The 23,019-nt window shown below is 41.1% G+C and overlaps 3 protein-coding genes across 5 annotated transcripts in view; all 3 read left to right on the top strand.

The window, feature by feature from the left end:
* The window catches only part of fynb (FYN proto-oncogene, Src family tyrosine kinase b), a 104,796-nt gene extending 101,110 nt beyond the window's left edge, over nt 1-3,686 (top strand). For all 3 annotated transcript variants that reach the window (XM_079526574.1, XM_079526573.1, XM_079526575.1), the window contains one exon: nt 2,137-3,686. In XM_079526574.1, the coding sequence (XP_079382700.1) occupies nt 2,137-2,345 (209 nt within the window). In that variant the 3' untranslated portion in view covers nt 2,346-3,686. The remainder of the gene's footprint in view (nt 1-2,136) is intronic.
* Nucleotides 3,687-7,936: 4,250 nt separating this feature from the next.
* Nucleotides 7,937-9,724, top strand: LOC306941044 (putative G-protein coupled receptor 139; the record flags this gene model as incomplete). The annotated part of the gene is made up of 2 exons (XM_079526348.1): nt 7,937-8,015; nt 8,682-9,724. 2 exons carry the CDS (start codon nt 7,937-7,939, stop codon nt 9,722-9,724), a joined length of 1,122 nt encoding a protein of 373 aa, XP_079382474.1.
* Nucleotides 9,725-11,213: 1,489 nt separating this feature from the next.
* On the top strand, nt 11,214-18,314 carry traf3ip2a (TRAF3 interacting protein 2a). The gene is made up of 11 exons (XM_079526694.1): nt 11,214-11,248; nt 11,739-11,798; nt 11,896-12,315; nt 12,704-12,854; nt 13,315-13,508; nt 14,312-14,400; nt 14,778-14,846; nt 15,169-15,273; nt 17,115-17,189; nt 17,818-18,037; nt 18,152-18,314. Exons 2-10 carry the CDS (start codon nt 11,783-11,785, stop codon nt 17,962-17,964), a joined length of 1,266 nt encoding a protein of 421 aa, XP_079382820.1. The 5' UTR covers nt 11,214-11,248; nt 11,739-11,782; the 3' UTR covers nt 17,965-18,037; nt 18,152-18,314.
* The last annotated feature ends 4,705 nt before the right edge of the window (nt 18,315-23,019 follow it).

Genomic DNA, 23,019 nt, shown 5'->3' with positions numbered 1-23,019 from the left:
GCTCAATGTGCTTTACCCAATAAGAGCTAAGAAAAACAGGAATCATAGGCTAAAAGGAACTCAAGGAAGCAAACAAGGGGGAAGAGTGCTTTGCGTAAAAAACAAATTAAAACATAAAAATGGAAAAAACTAAATCATTTACTGTTAAAAATATATCAAAAAGAAAAGAAATTAAATACAATGCTGTAAAAATATATTCCATGCTTTTCCTATGTTGGAACTTGTGACCCTTCCATTTTTATTACACTATCCAAATAAAGATACATAAACATAGCACTCTTTTCCTGAGTGTCTGAGTGTGGTGTACTGTAGCTTTCACCTGGAGCGTCTCAGGAGAGGGATTTACTTTGATAAAGCCTTGTGATAACTTAAGGAGAAAGCTCCCTTGTATTAATGGTTCATGGTTGGGGTCTTACGGACTACGGAACAGCTAGGAAGTTCAATGCAGAGACTGTGGTTGGTTTAATTTTGTTTAGCGGTTGTCCATTTCAAATTTACTGTCATGAAAATACACAAAATTGGTGCATGTTATATAACAACACATTACAGAGGCTTTGGAAAGATAGAAGACTTCTTGTGGACTCACAGAAATAAAGCATGTTGGCCTGGGCCGGCCTAGTAGTCCAGGCACCTATGGTAATAAACACGCCTGACAGCGTGTCGCAGGTTCGAGTCCCGATCCCGACAACCTTTGCTGCGTATCTTCCCCCATCTCTCTCCCCGTTTTCTGTCAACCATCTATTAATAAAGGCAAAAAGCCCAATAAATATCTTAATTATTATTATTTTTTTAAATGCATGTTTTATTACAGAGACATATGCCCTTAAACAAAGGTTAATACAAACTATAGATGACTAAAAGAGATTAGATTAGATTAAAATAGGATAAATATAAATGACAGTATAAATGACTTGACATCCTACCTGGCCTTGTGAACCTGGGCAGGTCAGGTATATGTAAATGTAATGTATGCATCCGTGTATATAAATAGAAAATAGAGGCATAGGTCTCATGAGCATTCTGTCACCGATAAAAACAGAATATAAATAGATTTAAAGACTAACCTGGCTGTTTGCACTTGGACTGATTGGATTAGCGTATAACTATGAACCGTATCAGCAGTAATGTGTTATGCTCTGAAGACAAACCTCTCTCTTATATTTAACACTATACTGTTATGCTTAGTACTAAATTCAAGCTTTTGTTATGACAACAGACAGCTCCTGCTGTTAGGTAAAATGCCTTTTAACGGATGGGTAACCTCTATCTCCCTGCCAGCGTGTTAGATAACCTCTAATTGGAAGCCTGCCTGAGGGGACAACTTGTCAGAGAGAGGGAGAGAGAGCATTAGGGAGAGAGATTGAGTAAACAAAAAGAGATGGAAAGAGAGAGAGAGAGGGATTGTTTGTGAGACAACAAAATCACACCTGTGTGAACTGAGCGGTGCAACTATACATTTATTGTTATAGTTACTGTACTGTACTGTGCTCTGAACTGTATTGTAGTGTACTGTGCTCTGTACTGTACTTTGATTATTTTTGGATAGAATCTTCGAGAAATTATAGAGTTACCCTGTTGCAGCTTTCCGTGCTCGAACACAGGGACAGACACGTACGGGGACACACATAGCTGCGTAATGGAGCGGAGGCACCGCTACAGACAGACAAACAGAGGGAGAGATAGACACAGAACTAGAGAGAGAGAAAGAGAGAGAGAGAGTGTTGTGTATGGTGAAACTCAGTGGTCTCAGCTGATGAGCTCACGCCAGGGGGACATGTTTGTCCAGATGGGTCTGGGTGGGCTGGGGTGTGAGGGAGCGAGGGAAGGTGAACGAGGTTAACAAACAACCAGATGTCTCTGCAGCTCTCCCGAGGCCTTCGTATAGGGTCCTCAGTGCTACGGTGTAGCGACTTCTCAGTTACACTTTCTTCTTATAATTAAATGACAGTGAGGGGTAAATAAAAGCTCCTATGTATTGAAGGTTCGCCACAGAATCAAAACATTTATTCTCTGAGGAGGAAGTGTCAGACTGAGTTTTAAGGCCCATCACTTATACTCACTTCATGTGTATTCATTCATGTGTACTTTGTGTGTGTGTCCGTCCGTGCGTGCGTGCGTGTTTCTGTGTGTCATCAGGCATGAACAACCGTGAGGTGCTGGAGCAGGTGGAGCGTGGCTACAGGATGCCCAGCCCTCAGGACTGTCCCATCTCGCTGCATGAGCTGATGTTGCAGTGCTGGAAGAAGGACGCGGAGGAGAGGCCCACCTTTGAGTACCTCCAAGCCTTCTTGGAGGACTACTTCACCGCAACCGAACCTCAATACCAGCCTGGAGACAACCTCTAAAACAAACCTGTCTTGGCTAGTCGGGGCCACAACTAGGCCCTGGCTACAGTTCGAGCTGGGGACTGGACTGGCTTAAAAAATGTAAAAAAATAAAGTAAAACCAACCCAGAGCTGTGTGAATTCTGGAGCCTCCCCAGCCGGCTGTCTAGCCTTGTCCCGTTAGGGAACTGTACAGCATCTCCAGCTCAAATGAGCATTTTGAGTTCTCCTCTCCCCTTCGACCCTGAGCAAGCCTCCAACTCGCCGTGGCCAATCCCGACACAGACTGAGAGAATGCGCTGAGTGCGGCGTCGAGGCTGGACCAAACCATGTGGGTTGGAACACTGCGAGGGAACAAGAGGTTCGGGTCAGTCGATTGGGGTTGTGGTAATGCAATGAAATGCCTGTAGTCAATGTAAATAAGAAAAGTCCATTGATTTTGTTTTATTTTGTATTGTTCGTTTGTTTGCTTTTGTTAAAAGAAAATTGTTTGGCTTATTTTTTTCCTCCTGCACACAAATAATGATAATAATAATGATGATGGTGGTGGTGATGATGATGATGAAGGTAAGGATGGTTATGATAAAGTGAATGAATGGTAGAAGAGTCATTGCAGAAGTGCACCTGCATTGTAATAGGCACCGGCAACTCGTTATTGTATAATAGCTCTTTTATTAATTTCTAGAGATTTAATTTGGAGTCTCTATATGTATTTTTTGGTTTATGATTCCCAGTTTTTATAAGACAAACAAATTCACCCCATCATGCTCATTGACCATTATTAACACAGTAGCCATTCCTTTCTAATTTCATGCACCAGGTCGGACTGTATTCTTCAACTTTTCTCTTTCCTTTTCTTTTTTTTCGATTAAAAGAAAGCAAAAACCTCTTCAGGTAAGTATGACAAGTCTGTTTGGTTCCACTCCTCCTGAATTTAATCCAACACAGATTTTCAAATGGAAAAAGGCATTTCTCTACAGTTCTCGATGTTAGACTACTACTGTAACAGTCTGGAAGAAAAGGGTTGATATCTTTTTCCAAGAACCTGTACTTTTAAACATATCTCTCTCTAGTTTCATTGCTAAAACATTTTGAAGCATTCAACAGGACCTTGCAGTTTAATTTAAGAAGGTATAATATTTATATATATATGTTGTCTTACTCTTAACTGACCTTACCGGGTTTCATTATAGCACTGTTCTCAAAGTGCGGTCCGGGGACATCCAGGGGTTCAGCTAAATGATTCATATTTAGGAACCAAAATGTAATGCTCTGTAACTCTGAGAGTGTACAAATGGAACGGATCCATTTGGTTCCATTTGTACACTCAATAGTTATGGGGCTCCGTGGCCAAATGCACAGCAAACTTAGCCTGGCTAATAAGCCAGACTCAAATCACACTGTCGTGTGGTATTTGAGTCTGGAGATGCTGTGTATGTGTATGTTTCCCGGGGGGCGGGTTCAAACATTTTCTCTTTGACGCAATTGGTCAGAGCTACTGTCAGTCAAAGGTCTCAAGCATTGAATGTCACTGTACCAAAGCCCGCCCATATTGCATACCGTGTCCCGATTGGCCACACCAGTTCTCTGGTGTAGGAAATGGGCGTGCAATTGAGCCTCTCCAGACCGTAATCCGCCCGGCAGGCAATTTTTTTTTGCCAACGGCTGATTCGGTCTGGCTTATTAGCCAGGCTACAGCAAACTGGGGGTCCTTGAAATTGAACATTTTGAGAACCAATTGTAACACCAGGGAATCGAACCCAGGTCTCCCGCATGGAAAGCCAACATCTTAACCACTAATCCAAAGGGATATCCCTTTGACTTGGGGGAGATATTAGACTTTTGAGGCTACACACTGATCTAAGAGCATCTCATCATCTCATCCTGGTTTTAACCCTTGTTGTGTAGCCGTGAAGGAATTAAGTATTTCGCTCCGTTGACAATGACCTTTGAACCTGTCTTACAGTATGCACCTCAGTACACACAATACATTATTCACAGCTTTACACATACAGTACATGCATACAGCACACCTTGCAAACCCCCAGGCACAACTGCATTGTGTACGCACATCACACATGAATGTGTGTGTGTGCACACATTCGTATGAGTGCATATTCTGTAGCATATGCACTCCTAAAGAAACTCATACTGTATACATTACACACATATACAGTGGATCCATGCACTTATGCTCACTTACCCCTTCACGCACGCACGCACGCATGCACGCACGCACGCACGCACGCACGCACGCACACACACACACACACAAACACAGAGAGAGAGCCAGTGGGCACAGCATCCCTGCCTTCTTATACTTTCTGAACCTTTTCAGCTTAATTCTCATTTTTATGTTTTACTGACAGTGCTATTATTCTATAATAAGTATTTAGAGTCTTGAGTTTTTACAGAGTATGTTTTTATTTAACCTTTTATTATTAAGTAATAGATCTTTAAAGAGTTGCGTGTACTGTAACTCCAAGGGTGGTTTGGGGTCAATGCACTTTCAGTCTCCTCAATTCTATAATAATAAGCCCTCCCATCACGTAATGATGATGGGACCTTCAATCTCCACTATTGCTCTATTGACTCGATAGAACATTTTGATGAGGTTTTTACATTACAAGGGCCATATTGCAGTGCATTATCCTGTACATTAACCTATGGAAATAGTACATACGGTAATGTACTCAGTATTGTACTCACCAGTGTACATACTACAATGTAGTAACTACATGAAGCTGTTAGTACTAACTGAAAATGGCAGTGTATTCTGAGCACATTTCATGTCACTTCATATTGAGTACCAATATTGCAACATTGGCTGCGTTTACATGGACAGATATATTCTACTTGTATTCAGAATGACTGCTCATTAAAAATACTCACGTAAGCACCTTAATTGGAATAGAATATTCCATTCCGGTCTGACCCAAATAAATTTTCATTCGGGTTTGTCCATATCAACACTTTATTCAGTTTGGATTGCATTATTTTACACATGTCTGCCCTTAGTAGTAGTAGCATTCTGAATGAATGCTTTGGTCATGTAAATGAATGAGGAAAACTTTTATTCAGGTTCCATGTAAACAGTTGGGTATGAATCTCTGTTCGTAATGAATTCATTCTGAATGAATAAATATTGTCCATGTAAATGCAGCCACTGTGCACTTGTTAATCCATTACATAGGCTTTTATCCATACTATTCCATAATGCATACGGTACACTGCAGGACGGCCATTTTAAAGTAAAAGGTTACTGAGCTATTTTTTATGTCAAAAGTGTTTCAAATGTATTGCTGACTCGGTTCAGTAGAAAGTGAATTGAGTCCAACCCTGGATCCTATACTTCTGAATGGTCTTTATGCTAAGCACTCGTTTTCTTCAGTTGTACGGCTAAATGGTTTTTAAGTGTAGGTAACTTCCCTTTATTATAACTTTAATTTCCATTTTTTTAACATTACCGTTTTGTTAATTCGGTGACTTTTTGTTTGGAATTAAAAAACAATAAAACCTTTTACACTCTTTCCAAGACACTTATTTTCTCCATTTCTTCTGTAGATGTTCTCCTTATGAACGTGTGTAACACATGCCTGTATTTGACTACTTATGTCGCTATAGGCTGACCACAGTAATAAATGTATATGTCAGCGGCAACCTTTTCTGGATCAGGGCCCACTTGAAGTGTCCACGGCCCACCCATCGTCATCGGCCACTTAAGGGTTACGTGTTTTTTTCCGAGCTGTGATTCAAACGTTGACTCAGGCTGGTGTTCAGGCTGGTGTTTGCCATGTAATGTTTGATTTCTGGATCAATGCAGGTGTGTGGGGTATAAAGTATTTACTGATGGAGCCATTAAGGCTTTGTTGTCACGAGATCTCGGAATTTAGACTGTACATACACTAGTAAATGGGTATTCCATATACCCACTGTTGTAGGCCGGTTGACAACGTAGGCTACACATATCAGCCTCATATCTACTGTAAACAGTTTGTATACACTGTACAGTATACTGTATCCATTCATAGTAGATATATGTGTCTTCATATTTACTGGTGATGATAGATTGTACATGGCCAGCTAAGGTCTCACTCTAGTAGTCTAGAAAAGGCTCTGACAGTGCATCAGTTAATGAGCCTATCAATTGCTATAGCAACTCCAGCCCAGGCATGGCCTAGAAATCGCTCATGCCATGGTCACTGCAAGGAGTTTCTCTACAAATATACTTTACTTGTTGATATGCTTAGATGAGCACTGCAAAAGAATATCTAAAACCAAAATGGAGTTAGGTGCATGGTTTCCTCCCGACAGCATTGATTGATTGATTGAAAATTGTATTAACAGTTTGCAGAATTACAGTACATTTCAAGCACAAACTCAATACAAAGGCTGTTAACTGTGAGTGGACGACCCAATTAAGCATTACACTTGTTTACAACAGGGTCCACCATGTTCAACGATATTTTATTTGAATTCGTATCTCTACATTGTAGTGTACATTCTGCTTGTTGTTGATACAACACCTGAATTTCCCTGTGGGGATTCTAGTTTACAGCAACAGTCTGTTACACTCATTTGCTAAATCTCAGTTCTTAAATAAATACTTAACATCTCTCCTCTATTATGTTCTACTTAGCTTAACTTTACCCTTATTTTGTTACAAATCTTGTATCAATCACATGATAATTCACAATGACACAATATTTGTCAGATACCGTCATAATGTTTTTACCTGTCTCTGTCTATTACAGTAGTTAAAATGTCATAATTGGTAGATCAGGTGATTGGACCTTGTATAGAAACACCCTCCTCTAAGAAGAGGGGAGGATTTACAGTATGTGTCATATCATCCATTCCTCCTCATATCACAGACCACGGATTGCCTTCCCAGTGGAGATCTATAAACCAGCTGGCATGCACCTCTGTGTAAGTAACACACTCGATGCACTCATACAGTAGCTGTCGAATTAAGTAACAAATGATTTGCTTGACAAGGTCAATAATGCAGGTTCTTCACTATTTGAGTAATATAATGAGTTTGCTGTCTTCTATACTGACACTGCTCTTCGATATGTTTTGACCACCCATGGGTCTTCCTTTCTTTGTCTTTACACCAAATGTTTTTGTTGAAAATAGCCGCTATACACAAGCTCATAGTGCATGCCAAATGCTCACCAATTATTACATGCCCAGAATACACCTGTAACCGTGTGACAGATGAGTCAGTGGGGTTAGGGGATTGGCAAATGTTATGTAATAAAGTAATATCACTGTGGACGACAAATTGAGCATTTGGACCAAAACAACATACTATTTTTTTTTACTAAATTCCCCATCAACTGACTGAGACGTCGGCACATGTAATGCTTAAACTTATACCAAACAATGAACACTGCTTCATTTACAATGTAGCCTACCTCTAAACGTTTTTTTGTCCTGCACAAAGTGAAACGTGTAGTGGTTTTTCTATGATGTAACTCCTCATCAGTGGGCTATTTGTCTAATGTACTGTTCTCCTCTCTCCCATCAATACTGTCGTCCCCTCCAGCTCCCTAATGGCTTTATTGCAGGTATCGCCGTGTATGCTGTTGCTTGGTGTTGAGTGAATCATGGAAGACACTAACTTCTCATTCTTCATAAATCTCCAGAAGGTCTACTACCCACTTCTGTTCATTATGGGTGTTCCAGGTACATACATGTCCTGTTGTTCTTATTAGGATTTGTAGAATATAGATTTTACAGCTACATTATATATAATATAATGTAGCCCCCCAGGACTCTACACAGTTTAGCCCCCCCGCTGTTTTCATTCTAAACTATATCTTTGCCTAAAAAGCTGATCTACAATTTCATAATGTGTCTCTATGTGACACGTTGTGAGCTTGTAGATCTGGTATTTTTGCTGAATGTTCACCTGCAGAATAGGGACGCTAGGTCTAAGTCATATAACAACTCAAAGGTTCCAAAATGTTCCAGCATAGTCTTTAAAGGACCATACCAATGGTCTGGCATGTGTATATAAGAATCCTCAGGAACAGAGGCTGGTTTCAGGCTATGCATCACATTTGCAGCACTTCATATAATAGACAAAGGTCACTCTAATAAGTACTAAAGACGCTTGTCATAAATGTTTAAACTGCAGTAGTCATTGAAAGTGTCATTTTAGGTTGATTATGTATGTTGAGGCTGAGATATTTGAATCGTTTAATTTGTTTATCGCAAATAGCTGACAGTTTGTGTGTTGTGCCAATAAACCTAATTTGCAGCGAACCATTAGTGCAACTGCAAATATACAGTATATTTTCTCCTGTTTTGTATTCATGTCTTATCCCCACTCTCCACTCTGCCTTCCAGCCAACCTCTTCACCTTTTATATGATCTGTTTCCGTAACTGCGGCATGTCGGATTCGGCCGTCGTTTACCTGAGCTGCCTGGCCGTGGTGGACACCTTCTACCTGTTGTGGGTCATCCTGATAGACCTGACCTTGACCTTCTGGCTGGTGCGCCCTTTCTGGAACTCCCACCCCTGGTGTGGCATTCTGGGAATCTTCCAGTACGGATCTCTCTACAGCTCTTCGTGGATCATCGTGGTCTTCACCATAGAGCGCTACCTGGTCCTAAAAAGCGCGGCCACCAGGCAGCACCTGTCCCAGGCGCGCGTCACCAGGATGACCTGCGGCGGCATCATCGTGCTGTCTCACTTGGTCTCCGTACCCATAGCCTGGATCAACAATAGCACCCCCGTCAACACCACCACCGCGGAGGGCGCAAACGTCACGCTGATCATGTGCACCTACCGCGACGCCACCTACACCACGGTCCTGGTGGGGATCACCACCTCCCTCTCCATCGGCATCCCCATCGTCCTGGTCATCGTCTTCAACTACCTCATCGCCTACCACCTGACCCGCGCCAGCCAGCTGTTCACCAAGGAGGAGCGCCGTGTGATGCGCGGCCGCAGCGCCCGGGGCATGGTGCGGCGAACCATCATACTCCTGAGCACGGTGTCGGCGGCCTTCGTCATCCTCAGCCTGCCGCGTTTCGTCACGTACGTCATCCTGCGCACAAAGTACAACCGGGAGGCGTTCGACCGTGACGACTACAGCATCCCCATCAACGTGGCGAGCGACGTGGCCAACATGCTGCAGAACCTCAACTCCACCACCAACTTCCTGCTCTACTGCGTGGTGAGCCGGCGCTTCCGGCAGGAGCTGGTCCGCGTGGTCGCGTGCAAGCCGAGGACGCGCGAGCTGGGCTCCCTGATCACGCACACCACCATGAAGGTGTTCTCCATCCGCAAGGCCTCGTCACCGCCGTCGGTGACCGCCAGGGACCCCGTCGCCGTGGTGCTGACCAACATCAAATACAGAGAGAAGAGCTGGGACGGAAAGAACTGACCAAAGGTTCTTTGAAAGCTTGTTTTTTTTAATTAGTTCTTGAGTAAAATGGACACTTTTGTTGAACATTGAAAAGACACAGCATCTGTATATCTTTACAAGGCTCATGGAAGATGTGCCTAAAAATGACTCACCTTGACTCATCATTTTTCATACAGAGAAACCATCATTATGCAATGCAGGTGAAGACAACATGAACTGAAACTCCTTTTAATAAGAATAAGAATAAAGTTTTCATAACAGTTCTAGTTCAGTTCTAGTAAAGTGAGAGGAAATCACAGTGGAGGTGAAAAAACAAGTTAACCATGTACTGCTTTAAAATCAAGCAAAAGTTATAAGCTAATCAAGCTTTGTGCATAATATTTGCATGTGTAAAAGTGTGGGTGTGGTTTGAGGTTTCATGGTAGCTCTGGTCCATAGCCCTAATGCTTAATTCTGCCTTGCATTAAGGCTATGGGACCGGTGGCTTCTAGCTCTCAAATGAAACACAGACCAGCCTCTCCTCTGTAGTGAAAATCTTTGTACCTACTCACCAATACAAAGACGGCTTGTGTCATTGGAAAGCCTACTTTCCTTAGTGAACGCACTCTGAGCCCCCTACCACAAGTATAAAATGCACTTTTTGGCCAGAAAGGGATTTTTTTTGCATTTTATACGTGTGGTAGGGGGCTCAGAGTGCGTCCACTAAGGAAAGTAGGCTTTCTAATGACACAACCCGTCTTTGTATTGGTGAGTAGGTGAAAGCAATAGAATACACCCGCACACTGTGTATATGAGTATTTTCTTATTTAATGAAGCAACGTTTCGGTCCCTCCGGACCTTCCTCAGGCATAACACATCATTTTGATTGGTGAGTACTAGTACTACAGAGCTGGTCTGCGTTTCATTTGAGAGCTAGAAGCCATCTGTCCCATAGCCTTAATGCAAGGCAGAATTAAGCATTAGGGCTATGGACCAGAGCTAGCTAGTTACATGGATATGTGAAAACACCAGTAAGTAGTAAGTAAGTACATTTTATTTATAAAGCACCTTTCAAAACAATGTTACAAAGTGCTGTACAGTGGATAACAACGTAAAACAATCAAATTAAAACACAAGAGCAATAAAACAACAAGAAAAAAGCTAAACATTGAAATGCATAATATGTCAGTTAATTCATATCATAAGTTAAGATAAATAAAATCAGATAAGATAAGGTGGAAAACTAAATTGGAATATTTATGAACAAAATGATAAATGATGTGCATCTTTCACCTAAAGTGTGCTTATTTTATGTCTAGTTGTATTGTTCTCGTAAATCATGGTTTAAACTTGACTGGGTCTTGAATATCTTTGCTTTGCTTTAAACGCAGTCCTGATTGGTAGATTTGGATGCATGCACCTTATTATTTGCATAACTGGTTCTAAGGGACTTCCCTGCCCTGCTCGCTCATATCTCAAGAGAACAAATAGTGGGAATGCTTCCTGTTCAGCCTCAGAACCGGTTTGCACCATGGAAGGATAAACGATACTGATAATAGAAAGGTAGGTGTGGAAATACAATAGCCATTATTCTTTACATGTGAATTATAATATGAGACTATCTTTAATTTGGCTTTATGTCGTCAAAGTTGACCTACTTGAGCGTAGTGTTAGATTCAAAGATCCTGACCTTTGTACTGGTGTGCATGTATCACGTGAATACAGTAGATTATAAACGAAAGCCTTTGTTTTTGTTGTTTTTCTACACAGAATACAGTGGAACATACAGTTCCACTGTAGAACAGAGATTTCTGGTCTGAGAGACAGTATAGTTTTATGTATTTTATTTACATGCATTGTCAGGTTTTACCTATCTGCAGTGATCATGTTGTTATTTCAGACTGACTACTTTGAATTCTTCCTATTTTGGAGTTATGCCATTAATGTTTATGTAGGCTATGATATGTGCGTATAGGGTTGTCTTAATTGATATCGTGTTAAGCAAAGCAAAGATATCTACTTTTGTTTGTACAACCTTTGCTTTTATTTTCAGTTATCGTGCCAAAAATAATCCTGAGACATATACTTTGTGAAAGAATGGACTCTCAAAAAGGTATTTATGATATTGTATTGTAAATGTGTGGATTTCCACACTAATATAAGGGCAGCGGGAGACTGTTTTGTGATTCCGTGTCTGTTGTCATTTTCAGGGGTTCTCCGAAGCATTCCAGTGGAGACTGATGAATCTACAAGTATGTCCTCATCTACGCTGGATCTGATGTGGCTTGATTCTGGCAAGCAGTGTTGTGGGCCCCTGAAGAACACAGAGATGCCCCCTGTGAGCCAGTGGCAACACCATGGCCCACAACATCATCACCCAGAACCTAAAGAGTCCTACTATGATGACTGTTCACTGCCGGTCAGCCAAACAGGACTGATGGCCAGGGGTTATGCTGCTGATGTATGGCCACCATCTTGCAGAGAGAGGGGTGTTTATAGGAACAATCACTCAACAAGCTCTGTTGCCATGGAGAGCTTGGAGCCCCCTTTGCCTCTCATTTCTGACTTTAACAACATTCACCGTGCCCCACCACCACCATGTCTCACACCTTTTATACCTGCTGGTCAAGGTAAGTGTTGTATACAAACATACAGGCACAATCAATAATTGATCATCTGTGTACTTAACGATATGATATGCCTAGTACTGAAAACAATATCAGTGAAAATGATCAGCTTGTGTTAATACCATCCCTGAATTAGTGCTCCTATTCTGAAATGTCATAATAGGTGAAAATAGGTGAACATTCTGTGAGAATCGCCAATCTACAAGCTCACTAGGGCCCATGCCAGCTTGTAGATTGGCTATTTTTCGGGGCGTGTTCATTTGAGTGTGTCTGCTGCTTACAGCTTTGTGAGTTGGTTCTTGTCTGTCATGCATATTGTGCATGCGTGTGTGCGCGTGCATGTGTACACGTGTGCCCATGTTCCCTCATGTCTTCTGCCTGGTCTCTCCAGTCCACCACTGCATGCGTGAGTGTTGTCCCAGGCCATGCCCAATGCCATACCAGCTGCCCATAAACTTTGCCCCTCGTGCTCATAACGACCATCTCTGTAATCACCATGTGGACCCACTGAGGCAGCCGCAGTACCACCCAGCACCACACAGGTAAAGACTCTTGTCCAACAAACGGTTCATTACGGATGTTCACTGTTCATCATGAATGTTCATTACCTGTTATTGTTCCCAGGGATGAGACATGATTTATCCAGCTGACACTGAGTTTGCCAATACCAGTTTAGCCTGGTTGACTGGAGCTGCTCAGTGGGTGGCTAGCTCTGGTCCATATAGCCCTAATATCATTGCTATGGACCAGAGCTACTCAGTGGCTATGTAAAAGAACAATACACACTCTGTTAACCACCCTTAAATAAAACCTCTGTGGCTGCTTTCTAGCTCAGAAGGATCTATATCAATTGTCATCCCTCTTTTCTGCCGTCGCTTTCTTGTCTCTCTCCTCAGTACTGCCCAGCAAATTAATTTCATATACCGGTAATATATATTGAAAACGATCATGTGTCATGTATAAAACAACGATTGTATCCTTTGTGATGATTTCCTTCTGCAGGCTGCCTACAAACCGAAACCAACTGTATATGAAAGACTCGCCTGCCCATAATGTGGCCTTGCCCGGTCCTCACGTGGTTGCTGGTAGAGATGTGATGGGTGAAGTCAGTGTGGTGACTACGTACCAGACAGGTCCAGGAGCAGCAGCACCACCACCGGAGATCCGGAAGACCATCAGCCTGCCTGCGGAGTGCAGTAAGTATTATTCCAAATTTGAGTGGTGCAATACGGAGCTATGTATACGGAGCTATGTGTGTGGCTGGCTGGCTGGGTAGCTGGCTGGGTGGGTCTGAGCACGAAAACAGCATGGTTGTTTTTCATCACCTGTGCGCAACCTAACACACACACAAACACACACGCACATATTAACTCAATATATGGTGATTTCGGGTGTGCCAGTACAGTATACACTACAGTACAGTAGAGGGTACAGTAGAGGGACCCCCACACGGTAACTCTGTCATTTCTCAACAGTTTCGGACGCGGGGCGGCTCACCGGAATCGGGCCGGCACCCTGGGTGCGTTCCTGTGGGTCTGGAACTTCTGCCCCCCCCCCCCCCCCCCCATTGCCAGTTCTATGTGGTGGCCACTAGGGTTGGCAAATCAAGCAGGCTGCGTATTCTTGCTCGAGATGAAGAGACAAACAAGAAGGGCCAGTTTCTCAGCAATGTTATTTATAAAGAGGTCCTGACAATATAATTGCAGTGCCCACTGTCCCCTAGTATTTAACAATTTGAGGGTCCTTGGCATGAACATGTTTGAAAACCACTGATTTAGATTAATTTATTTAAAATGCCACAATAGAACAATCTGAGATCAAATACATCAAATTGAGGAATGTATTCCATTGGTGCGCAGACAAACTTATCTATGTAAAAAAATATTAATCTGATTTAGAATTATCGTAAGATGCAAAGATGTTACAATTGAGAGGAGGTTGTGCATATCATGATCAGAGATAAAATATACAAAATGTGATGCTATCTTTTGCATTACAGGAAATATTTTCATCACATATTCAGTGGACACAGCAGAGGAGATGATACCTTTCACCAAGTTTCTCACTGATCAGGGTTTCAACCCTTCGGTAGGTCCAGCCATTATTACCTTCGATGTGCCTTTGTCATCCATCGCTCCCTTCAAACTAGAACCCAATCGGTTGAGCTCTATACTGTATTTAACTGTCATCGGTATCAGAAATTATGTAGCCGATGTGTGCTGATTTTTGACCACTTTCAACCTGGCGTCCCTATTTTGGGCATGTTGTTGTAATATTTTCAATAATAGCAGATCGACTGCTTTTTTTGCTTTGTATTCATGGACATATCCTGGTGTTTCTTTGAAGATTTTGTTTGTGTTTGTGCTGCCATTTGGGTGTATGGAAAAATATATGTGAATAATTGCTTTGAAAATACTATGTTGTAAAAAAATAACAACATAATTCATCTTTTTTTATATCTACAGATTGACATCTTTGATAATGCAATCAGAAGAATGGACATCACCAAATGGATGGACAGCTTTCTGAATGATGTAAGTCTAGGCCCTAACCTAACATGTCATAAGCTCCGTCCGTAATCTTAATGTGTGGTTTCTGTGCACCGATTTGATCAAATACCTAACACGACTTGTTTTATTACTCTATATCAGGGCCAGTAGAGACCAAAGCTGCTAGTCTCAAGACAATATGGTATCTATTGGCATCTCTATTCTACAGGAATATAGTAGGAGCGTAGCTGACAATGGGCTCCAGAGTGACTTTTCAGGAAGGTGTCTTGTTCAAGGGCATGCAGGTTGATGATGGGCATCTGTGAGGTCATGCAGTGTAAGCTGATGGCCAGATGATCTGTTACAGAAATCGGTGTTGATCATCGTGGTCATCAGCCCGATGTACAAGCTAGACGTGGAGGGAGCCGGAGAAGATGAGCACGGTCTCCACACCAAGTACATTCACAATCAGGTAAGCAGTAGGAACATATTTATTTATATACCACTTTCATTCAACCTGCCATCCCTGTTTTTGTCTTACTTACTGTCATTGCAAATGTGCAATAATTTGGTAGATTTGTCTCAAATCTAGGTATTATTTTTACTATTTTATGTAATAACTGTGGAAACTGCCCTTCTCATGATGTTATCTTTCACTTCCACAATGAGGCTAATTCACAACTCTGCCCTTTGATGTGACGTTTACAGATGTTTATGGAATATCCTCTTGAAATATCACCCTCCGGTGGCACAGAAATGTCATTGCATGTACTTCTCACCCACATGATATATGCTAATTCAATTCAATTCAATTTTATTAAGTGTCAAATCACAACAAGTTGTCTCAAGACACTTTACATATTATATATAGAGAGAGAGAGCAGAACATGATGAAATAATAATGAGGAAATTACCTCATGAGACTTTAAACAGATCACTTATATGTCAGTTAGACCTGCACCCACCATCCCTCAGCGGTTCCCAAACCTTTTTGGCTGTGCACTCCCTGTTACCTAGCTGAAGCTGAGGCGCCCCCACATGGAAATTAAATATATGAACATATCTTTTTTTTTAATTATGTGCAAACAGTGCAACATATAGGTGACATATTATTTGAAGTTGGCCGCCTGCATAGTGCATATATGTCGCATAAGCTAGAGACATATATTTCCTATATCCACTTATGTGCACATATGAACCTGAAATATATTCTGCATATACTTGCCATACATTGGCATAATATGTATTATGTTCATATATTTAAAATAAAAACACACCCGTGTGAATTGAGTGGTGCAGATTGATTCACTCTGACGTGATATCTGTGATGTCAGTGACGTCACATACTAACCATAGCAACCATGCTCGTTTTTTTGAGTTGCTAACCATTGCAACCATGCTCGTTTTTTTGGTTGCTAACCATAGCAACCATGCTCGTTTTTTTGGTACGAACAAACACGGGTACAAAGCCAGTTGTTGGAGTGGTTTGCACCACTCAAAAAACATAGCACCACCATTAGCCTTTTCATGTCACGCACCCCCTAGAAGGCGCTTGTGCACCAGAGGGTGCACACACCACAGTTGGGAATCCCTGCACCAAGGTTCAATCTCGTCGTGGCTGGGCATGTCAGACAATCATTACAGTGCATCAGGCAGACTTCCAGTAAATGTGTGACTGACTCCAGTCCAGGCCTTGATAAACCAAGTCAGATTTGTGAGCTATTGTTGCAATTGAATGAAACAATAGGCTACATCTGTGTATGTGTGTGTGACACAAAGAAAATACTGTAAAATGTTAGCGCATATTGTCAATGGTTAATATATGGCATATAACCTACTGTACACACTATTATGACCAAAGTCAGTGTACTGTACACTCTTTCTATTAACCGTTTCTATGTAGTGCCCTTTGTTCCAGTGAATAGACATTTTCTTCTCACACAGGTTTACAGACATAAAATAGTAGAAGGCTCAATGTAAAATACACATTATGGTAAAATAGAAATGAAATAAGGCAAGATATTGTGACTACATTTAGCAGCAGATATAAATGGTAGCAGATATAGAATCACAGGCTCTTGTGCAGGTGAGCGACTTTAACTGCAGATATGAAGTCTATTCATATACTAGTGCCAGTGCCCAGTGCATTCATCTTTAATGCTGCAGTTCTGTGGCAACAGTTTGCAGAAGGCCATTTCCTGTTTTAGAATGACAATCCCCCGTGCCCACCCACACTCCCCCATACACAAAATGCTTTGTTTAAATGAGTGAGGAAGAACACCATGATCTCTAACTATTCTCTTCTTGGTTCAGCTTCAAAATGAGTTCATCCAACAACACTGCCTGAATTTCAGACTGGTTCCAGTATTATTTCCCTCTGCAACCAAGGTAAGTGAAAAAGCATTTTATCATTTGAAACATGATTACAAACTGGTGAGAGCCAACTATTCACCATGATCCCCCATCATATGTTTTGATCATTACATGAACTCAGCTACCATTACCCTCTGTTGTAATTATGAGTTTATGAACAGCAGTAATCTACTGTCTTTGAACTGGAAAAAGGCTAACACTCCTGTGCATGAATGGAGCCAGGGAAGAACATTAACACATATAAATGCATACCGAGTAGCATTTGTTTGTAAAAATTCATTGCAACAACAAACAAAGAAATAGGTCACTCTTCATCCCATCCTCTTCAAGTCTTTTTTTTCTCCCTGTGTTGTTTCCTTCTTCCAGGCTCATACAAAAAAGGTCAGGGTTGGATTTGCTGGGGGGCATGCTGGGAAATTAATTCATTCCATCCAACCTCTGCTTTCATCAGCCAATCTCCACCTCTAGTCATTCATTTAACCCTGGTGTCTCTATTTTGGGAATATTTTCATAACTTTGAGTTTAACATTTAATTTTTTTAAAATTTTAGAGTATTTAAGTACAATGCGGATGATAGATACATTATGATGACTCAAATGACTGTAAAGTATATTAAATCAACCGTTGCACCTGTGTGTTACAGAAGCATGTTCCCAGCTGGCTCCAGAGCACCAGGCTGTACCGCTGGCCTCAGGACACTCAGGACCTGCTGCTAAGGCTGCTTAGAGAGGAGCGTTATATTGCTCCGAAACTGGCCAAAGACCTCACCCTCACCATACGACCCCTTTGAATAGTAGAATTTATGGGAGAAAGATCAGTGCCATTTGACGTGGAGATTATGTATGAGGAATTCTGCTTCAGCAGTACGTAGCAAGCAGAGAGAGACTGGAAAGATGAGATAGATTGAAGAGATAACTCATGGTACCAAGTCGGACCTGAACTCATGATGTGATCCTGTACATATGCACACTGACCAGTGACCAGCCTAGCTGAGGCACCAGGGAGTCTCAGGGTTGTGATTCAATGGATTGTTGTTTGTATTAAACAACTCTATTTTGGTAGCCTGCATGGCTCCAGCACCTGAATCGCTAGCCACGCCCATTAAAAAAGTTAAACAAAATAAAAATGTGTCAGGCTACTATTTTGGCATTAGAGGCTAAATAAATTAATTTAAATTTTGTTTGAATTTGAATTTGTTAGATTTTTTAAAAGAAAATATGTAGGCCTATTTTCTAAATAGTCGACAATAGCAGATCTATGAGCTTGTATATGTCCTATTTTCAGTATTTGTCATATATAGGGACATTAACCAAGGTTGCAAGAAGGATATCATACATAGAGAAATTAGAAATATTGCCTAGCATGAGCCAAAAAGGATGATCATCATGATCTACATGAACAGCCACAAGGTGGCAGTATGTCCTAAGCAATTATTTATATACCCATAGTTTCATCTGACAATTTGTGGCAGATATGTGTGTGTGGATGGATGGATGGATGGATGGATGGATGGATATAGGCTTATAGATATATATGCAGCATTTGGTAATATGATATATGTACACCACAAGTTTGTGTTTGTTTTTTGTTTTTGTATATAGTTGAAAGAGTTTTTAAACTGATACAGCAGGAAAGGGAAGTGGGTGTTACATTGCCCAATCAGGGTGCTTGGTTCTGTCAATTAATTTACAAAATCTGACAACAACAAAATGTACACACTCTGTAAAGGGAACTCTGATGTTATCAGCTAACGCACAATAGTGCTCTATTAGGAACATTTCTTCAGCACCAATAAATCCACTGGAAGCCACTTGACATACACTTGACATCCCTTATCCGGTCCAAACATGCCAGGCACAAGTAGGCGGCTACAGATGAGTTTGCAAAGAGGCCTTGAACCCCTGCCCACCCAGTGCCAGTTCACAAACCTTACATAATATTTATTGATGTATTTGTACAATGATGGTTTCATCTTTGGTATCTCTGTGGAATAGGGGTTTCCATGCATCAGTTGTGCATTATGCTTGTTGTCAATCAATCACTCGTTCAATCAATTCCAAACTTTTTCTACAAAAACACAATGAATCAATATTTCAAAATACTGAAAATATCCACAAGCTCACAACACAGCAACACATTGTGAGTTGTAGATCTGCTATTTTCACTATTTTTTAACATAAACCAAATGGCTTTTTTTAATTTTTTTATATATATATATTTCTGAAAATCTTAAACAGATGTATTGATTTATTTGAAGGAAACATTTTTATATTTATTCATGACCCACCACGAGTTGCTATGTCTGGGAAACAACAGAAGAGAGACACAACTCAGTTATGTACTAAAACAGTAGGTTCAGAATGCAGGCCTCTGCTCTGTTTTGTTCTGCTCTTTTTGTAATCCTTACACTCTCTTGGACTCTGTCCAGTCCTGGCTGTGAAGGGAGCTAAAAGGTGCCATTTCTGTAGGCCTGGCTTGTTGAACCGAACATGTCAGCTTATCAATGAAGTGAGTGATTAACTAGAGCAAAGTGGGGCTGTGCCTCTGGATAACAACTAAGAGCTGGGTGACCTGTCCAAATGGAACAAAGGGGCAGGATGTGAGTTGCGTGACACATTTTTTCAAAATGTTTCTTGACTGGGATTTCTCATCATTTGTTTATGTCAAGAAAACAGCATTCAATAAAATCATTAAAGTAGCAGGAATGACATAAAGGCAAAGAGTTGTTAAAGGTATTGTTGGCTATACATTTGGGATACGATCATGCAGGCACTCCTACTAGATAGCAAATATTCAAAGTATTTACCAATGCATAGAATAAAATGCACAATAATGCAGTCTCGGAGCTGATCAGGTGTGCATAGGCCTAAGACCTTGCTTGTGCTGTTCAAAGCTTCTGTAGAAAGCTGTTTTGAATGTCAGAGGATAGGGGGTATGTGAGAATAAGGGTGTTCTTTGAGGTTATCAAGTGGGCACCACCTGTCACAGGTGTCTGTCATGCATTGTATTTCATGAATAGTTTACTGTCAAATCTGTCCCTGCAGTGACTCCAATGCCTTTTCTTTTTTACTTAGCTGCAGGCATACATAAACAGGTGATGGCTCATTGGTTCAGCTCCTCTTGAGTCATGTTGACTGACTCCAGCGAAAGTGCCCAAACTCTTACTCAAGGTCAGAGCGCACATACTCCCTCCTCCTAGCATGACTACATCTAGATGAAAATGTTAATGAAACATTTGTCATCATTGGGAGAGTCATTGGCATCGGTGTCCCCAGCATGACCCGGACCTAACTGGCTGTTTGGATAGGTTTATGGCCCTTTCTGTGGCGAAGAAAGGAGCGTGTTCAGCACATCCATGATGACTGTCTGCTATAGGCCATTATGTGAGGTAAGCACAGCCTGAATACTGAAAGGAGCATATAGTAGAGACATAGCAAAGAAAGGAGCACAGTAGAGATTGCCAATGGAGAGCCAGTGGGTATAGTGACCTTGCGACCCTGTGCAAACAGTAAAATAATAATAATCACATTTGTGTGTAGTGAGGGGAGTCCACTGTGGTTGCCACATGATGTCACATGTCAATGTGTGTTTAATTGCTGTAAACAAACATTAAAAGTCCATAGACTTGTCTGTCACATGAAGTCACGTGTAGTGCCCTAAACAAACAAGTCTTCCATTCGATTTTTGTTAAAAGTGCTCTAAACAAACATTAAAAGTACTAAACAAACATTAAAAGTACATAGACTTGGCTGCCATATGACGTAATTTCAAAAGCCAGCCGTTGGAGGGGATAGTGCTCCTCAAAAACTATCTTGGAGGTTGAAGAAACGAAAAGAGAATGCTGGTCTGCATTTTTATAGCAACTTTATCCAAGACACTTTCTATTCTCCTTGATTATGAATTGAATACCCAGGACCTGAATGGAAACAAGACCGCAAGGACTTTTTTCGGTGATCCCATTGGACGTGTGTTTGACTGTACCCTGTACTGATTACATTTCTATTTGACTGTACCCTGTACTGATTACATTTCTTCCAATAAAGTATTCAATCAATAATCAATCACCTATTCACAAACAGACAACCATGCAAGGCACCAACCTGCTCATCAGGACCAGTTTCGTGTTTAGTCTTGCTCAAGGATACCAGAAACTAAGCAATGTCAAGAGGACCCATGGATCAAACTGGGAACCTTGTTCCCACCATCAGTCTCCAGATAGCCTATTTACCATCTATTTATTTATGTCTGTCCATTTTGTCCAACAATGTGTTTTGATGGTAATGTATAATGTGATGTAGCCTACTTCAAAGGCAAAACATCTTAACCACAGAACTGCATCAATAAGATTAGGGTATAGGATTTTGTGAGCCAACCAGAATAATTAAGGCATAATGTAAATTAAGGCATATGATGAATATTTTTAACTTTTTCTGATCCTCCATGCAGGAATTCAGTCAGCTACTGCCATATCACAAGCATAGGGACTCTGTCCTGCATATGTATTATGTACACATAGTTTGAATTAATCATTTCAGTTTCAAGATTTGTCATTTGAAATCTGTTTTTTATTATTGGAAAACAAAAATAAATAAAGAAATGGCCATAGAGCTAAAAGGAAATGGACAGTAGGCTAAGAAAGTTGCCCCTTAAAAAAAACTATCTAAGAGAAAGAATAAATTGATGCTCTGTCAGTCTGTCTACCAGCTCTGGTGCTCTGAGTTGGAGGCAAGGGAGAGGAGGAGAGTGGGCCTACGCCAGATCAGGCTACTGACCCGTGTTTGATGCGGCAGTCAGAGGCAAGTAAGTGGTTTTATAGTTTTATACCGTCTGTTAATCATAACAATGCCGTTGTGATCAGGGAGGCAAGGCAATCGAGGTGAAGCCACGTGAGGTAACCCGCAATAATTCGCAATACCAATTCCGGTTTTGCCACTTTGGCTTTCAATTTAACGGGAGTGTCATCACTGTAAAATGGAAACCCCAGATTGATATGTTTTAAAAATGTGAACCAAATGTGCACTCGCCAGTGTCACCACTCGGTAGTACAGTAGGCCTCTTTTCTCTAGGCCTATTTGCCCTCTGAGGGGCGGCACAGGAAAAAATGCTGTGCTGGTCTAGCCTCAGTGGCCTGGGTTGCCTTGGATCAAGAGGTCATATACCCGACCATAGACTCATGAGGCCCCGTCAAGAAAGCAAATATTCCTGTTTACTTCCAGGTGAGCTAGCAAATATAATATTTTTTGTCCAGCGTCCACTATAGTCTGGAAATGGCACATTTTTACCTCTGACCGCACTGGATGGCCCGCCACTTTTTATTGTACACCTCTACTGCTTAGCGGAGAGTGTGGTGTTGTAGAGGTCAGACCAGTTGAAACATAAAACCAATTTTTGTCCAGCGTCCAATTTGTAAAGGCCATGCACTCCAGTGAACAGAATATATCCATTTAGCTATATGTTTTAAGTTATTATTTCTTTCTTTTTTTTTTACAAAGAAACCTAATGTGTGTTGTAGACTAGCATCGTTTAAAGACCTAATTTATAGTTTTAATGTGCAAATGTATAGTTTTTCAAAGGATTCAATTTTAGGATACTCTTGTTTTGAAGAGATCGTCCACCGGAAGTTTTATATTTGCTAGCTTATATTTGGTTGTCAGACACAGGCAGAATGGGTGGGCATCTTAAGTTTCTTCAGACCAAGTTTCTGAAGACCAATAATTGAATAGAATAGCTTTCACCACAACATAATTTGCTTTCATGAATAAAACGCACAAAAACATTTCATTGTATCTTGGATAGCTTTTGTAATTATTTGCTTTTATTTTGAAAATATCAAACGGGATGTTGC

The sequence above is a fragment of the Electrona antarctica genome (genome assembly GCF_951216825.1).
Source record: "Electrona antarctica genome assembly, chromosome: 17".
In the NCBI taxonomy this organism is placed as follows: Eukaryota; Metazoa; Chordata; class Actinopteri; order Myctophiformes; family Myctophidae; genus Electrona; species Electrona antarctica.
The sequence above is the reverse complement of the archived record's forward strand: the minus strand, read 5'-3'. Positions and strand labels throughout refer to the sequence as shown.

Coding starts and splice junctions, on each gene's coding strand:
- traf3ip2a (XM_079526694.1), top strand. Junction 12,316..12,703: donor TTTTATACCTGCTGGTCAAG/GTAAGTGTTGTA, acceptor TGGTCTCTCCAG/TCCACCACTGCATGCGTGAG. Junction 14,401..14,777: donor ATCAGGGTTTCAACCCTTCG/GTAGGTCCAGCC, acceptor TTATATCTACAG/ATTGACATCTTTGATAATGC.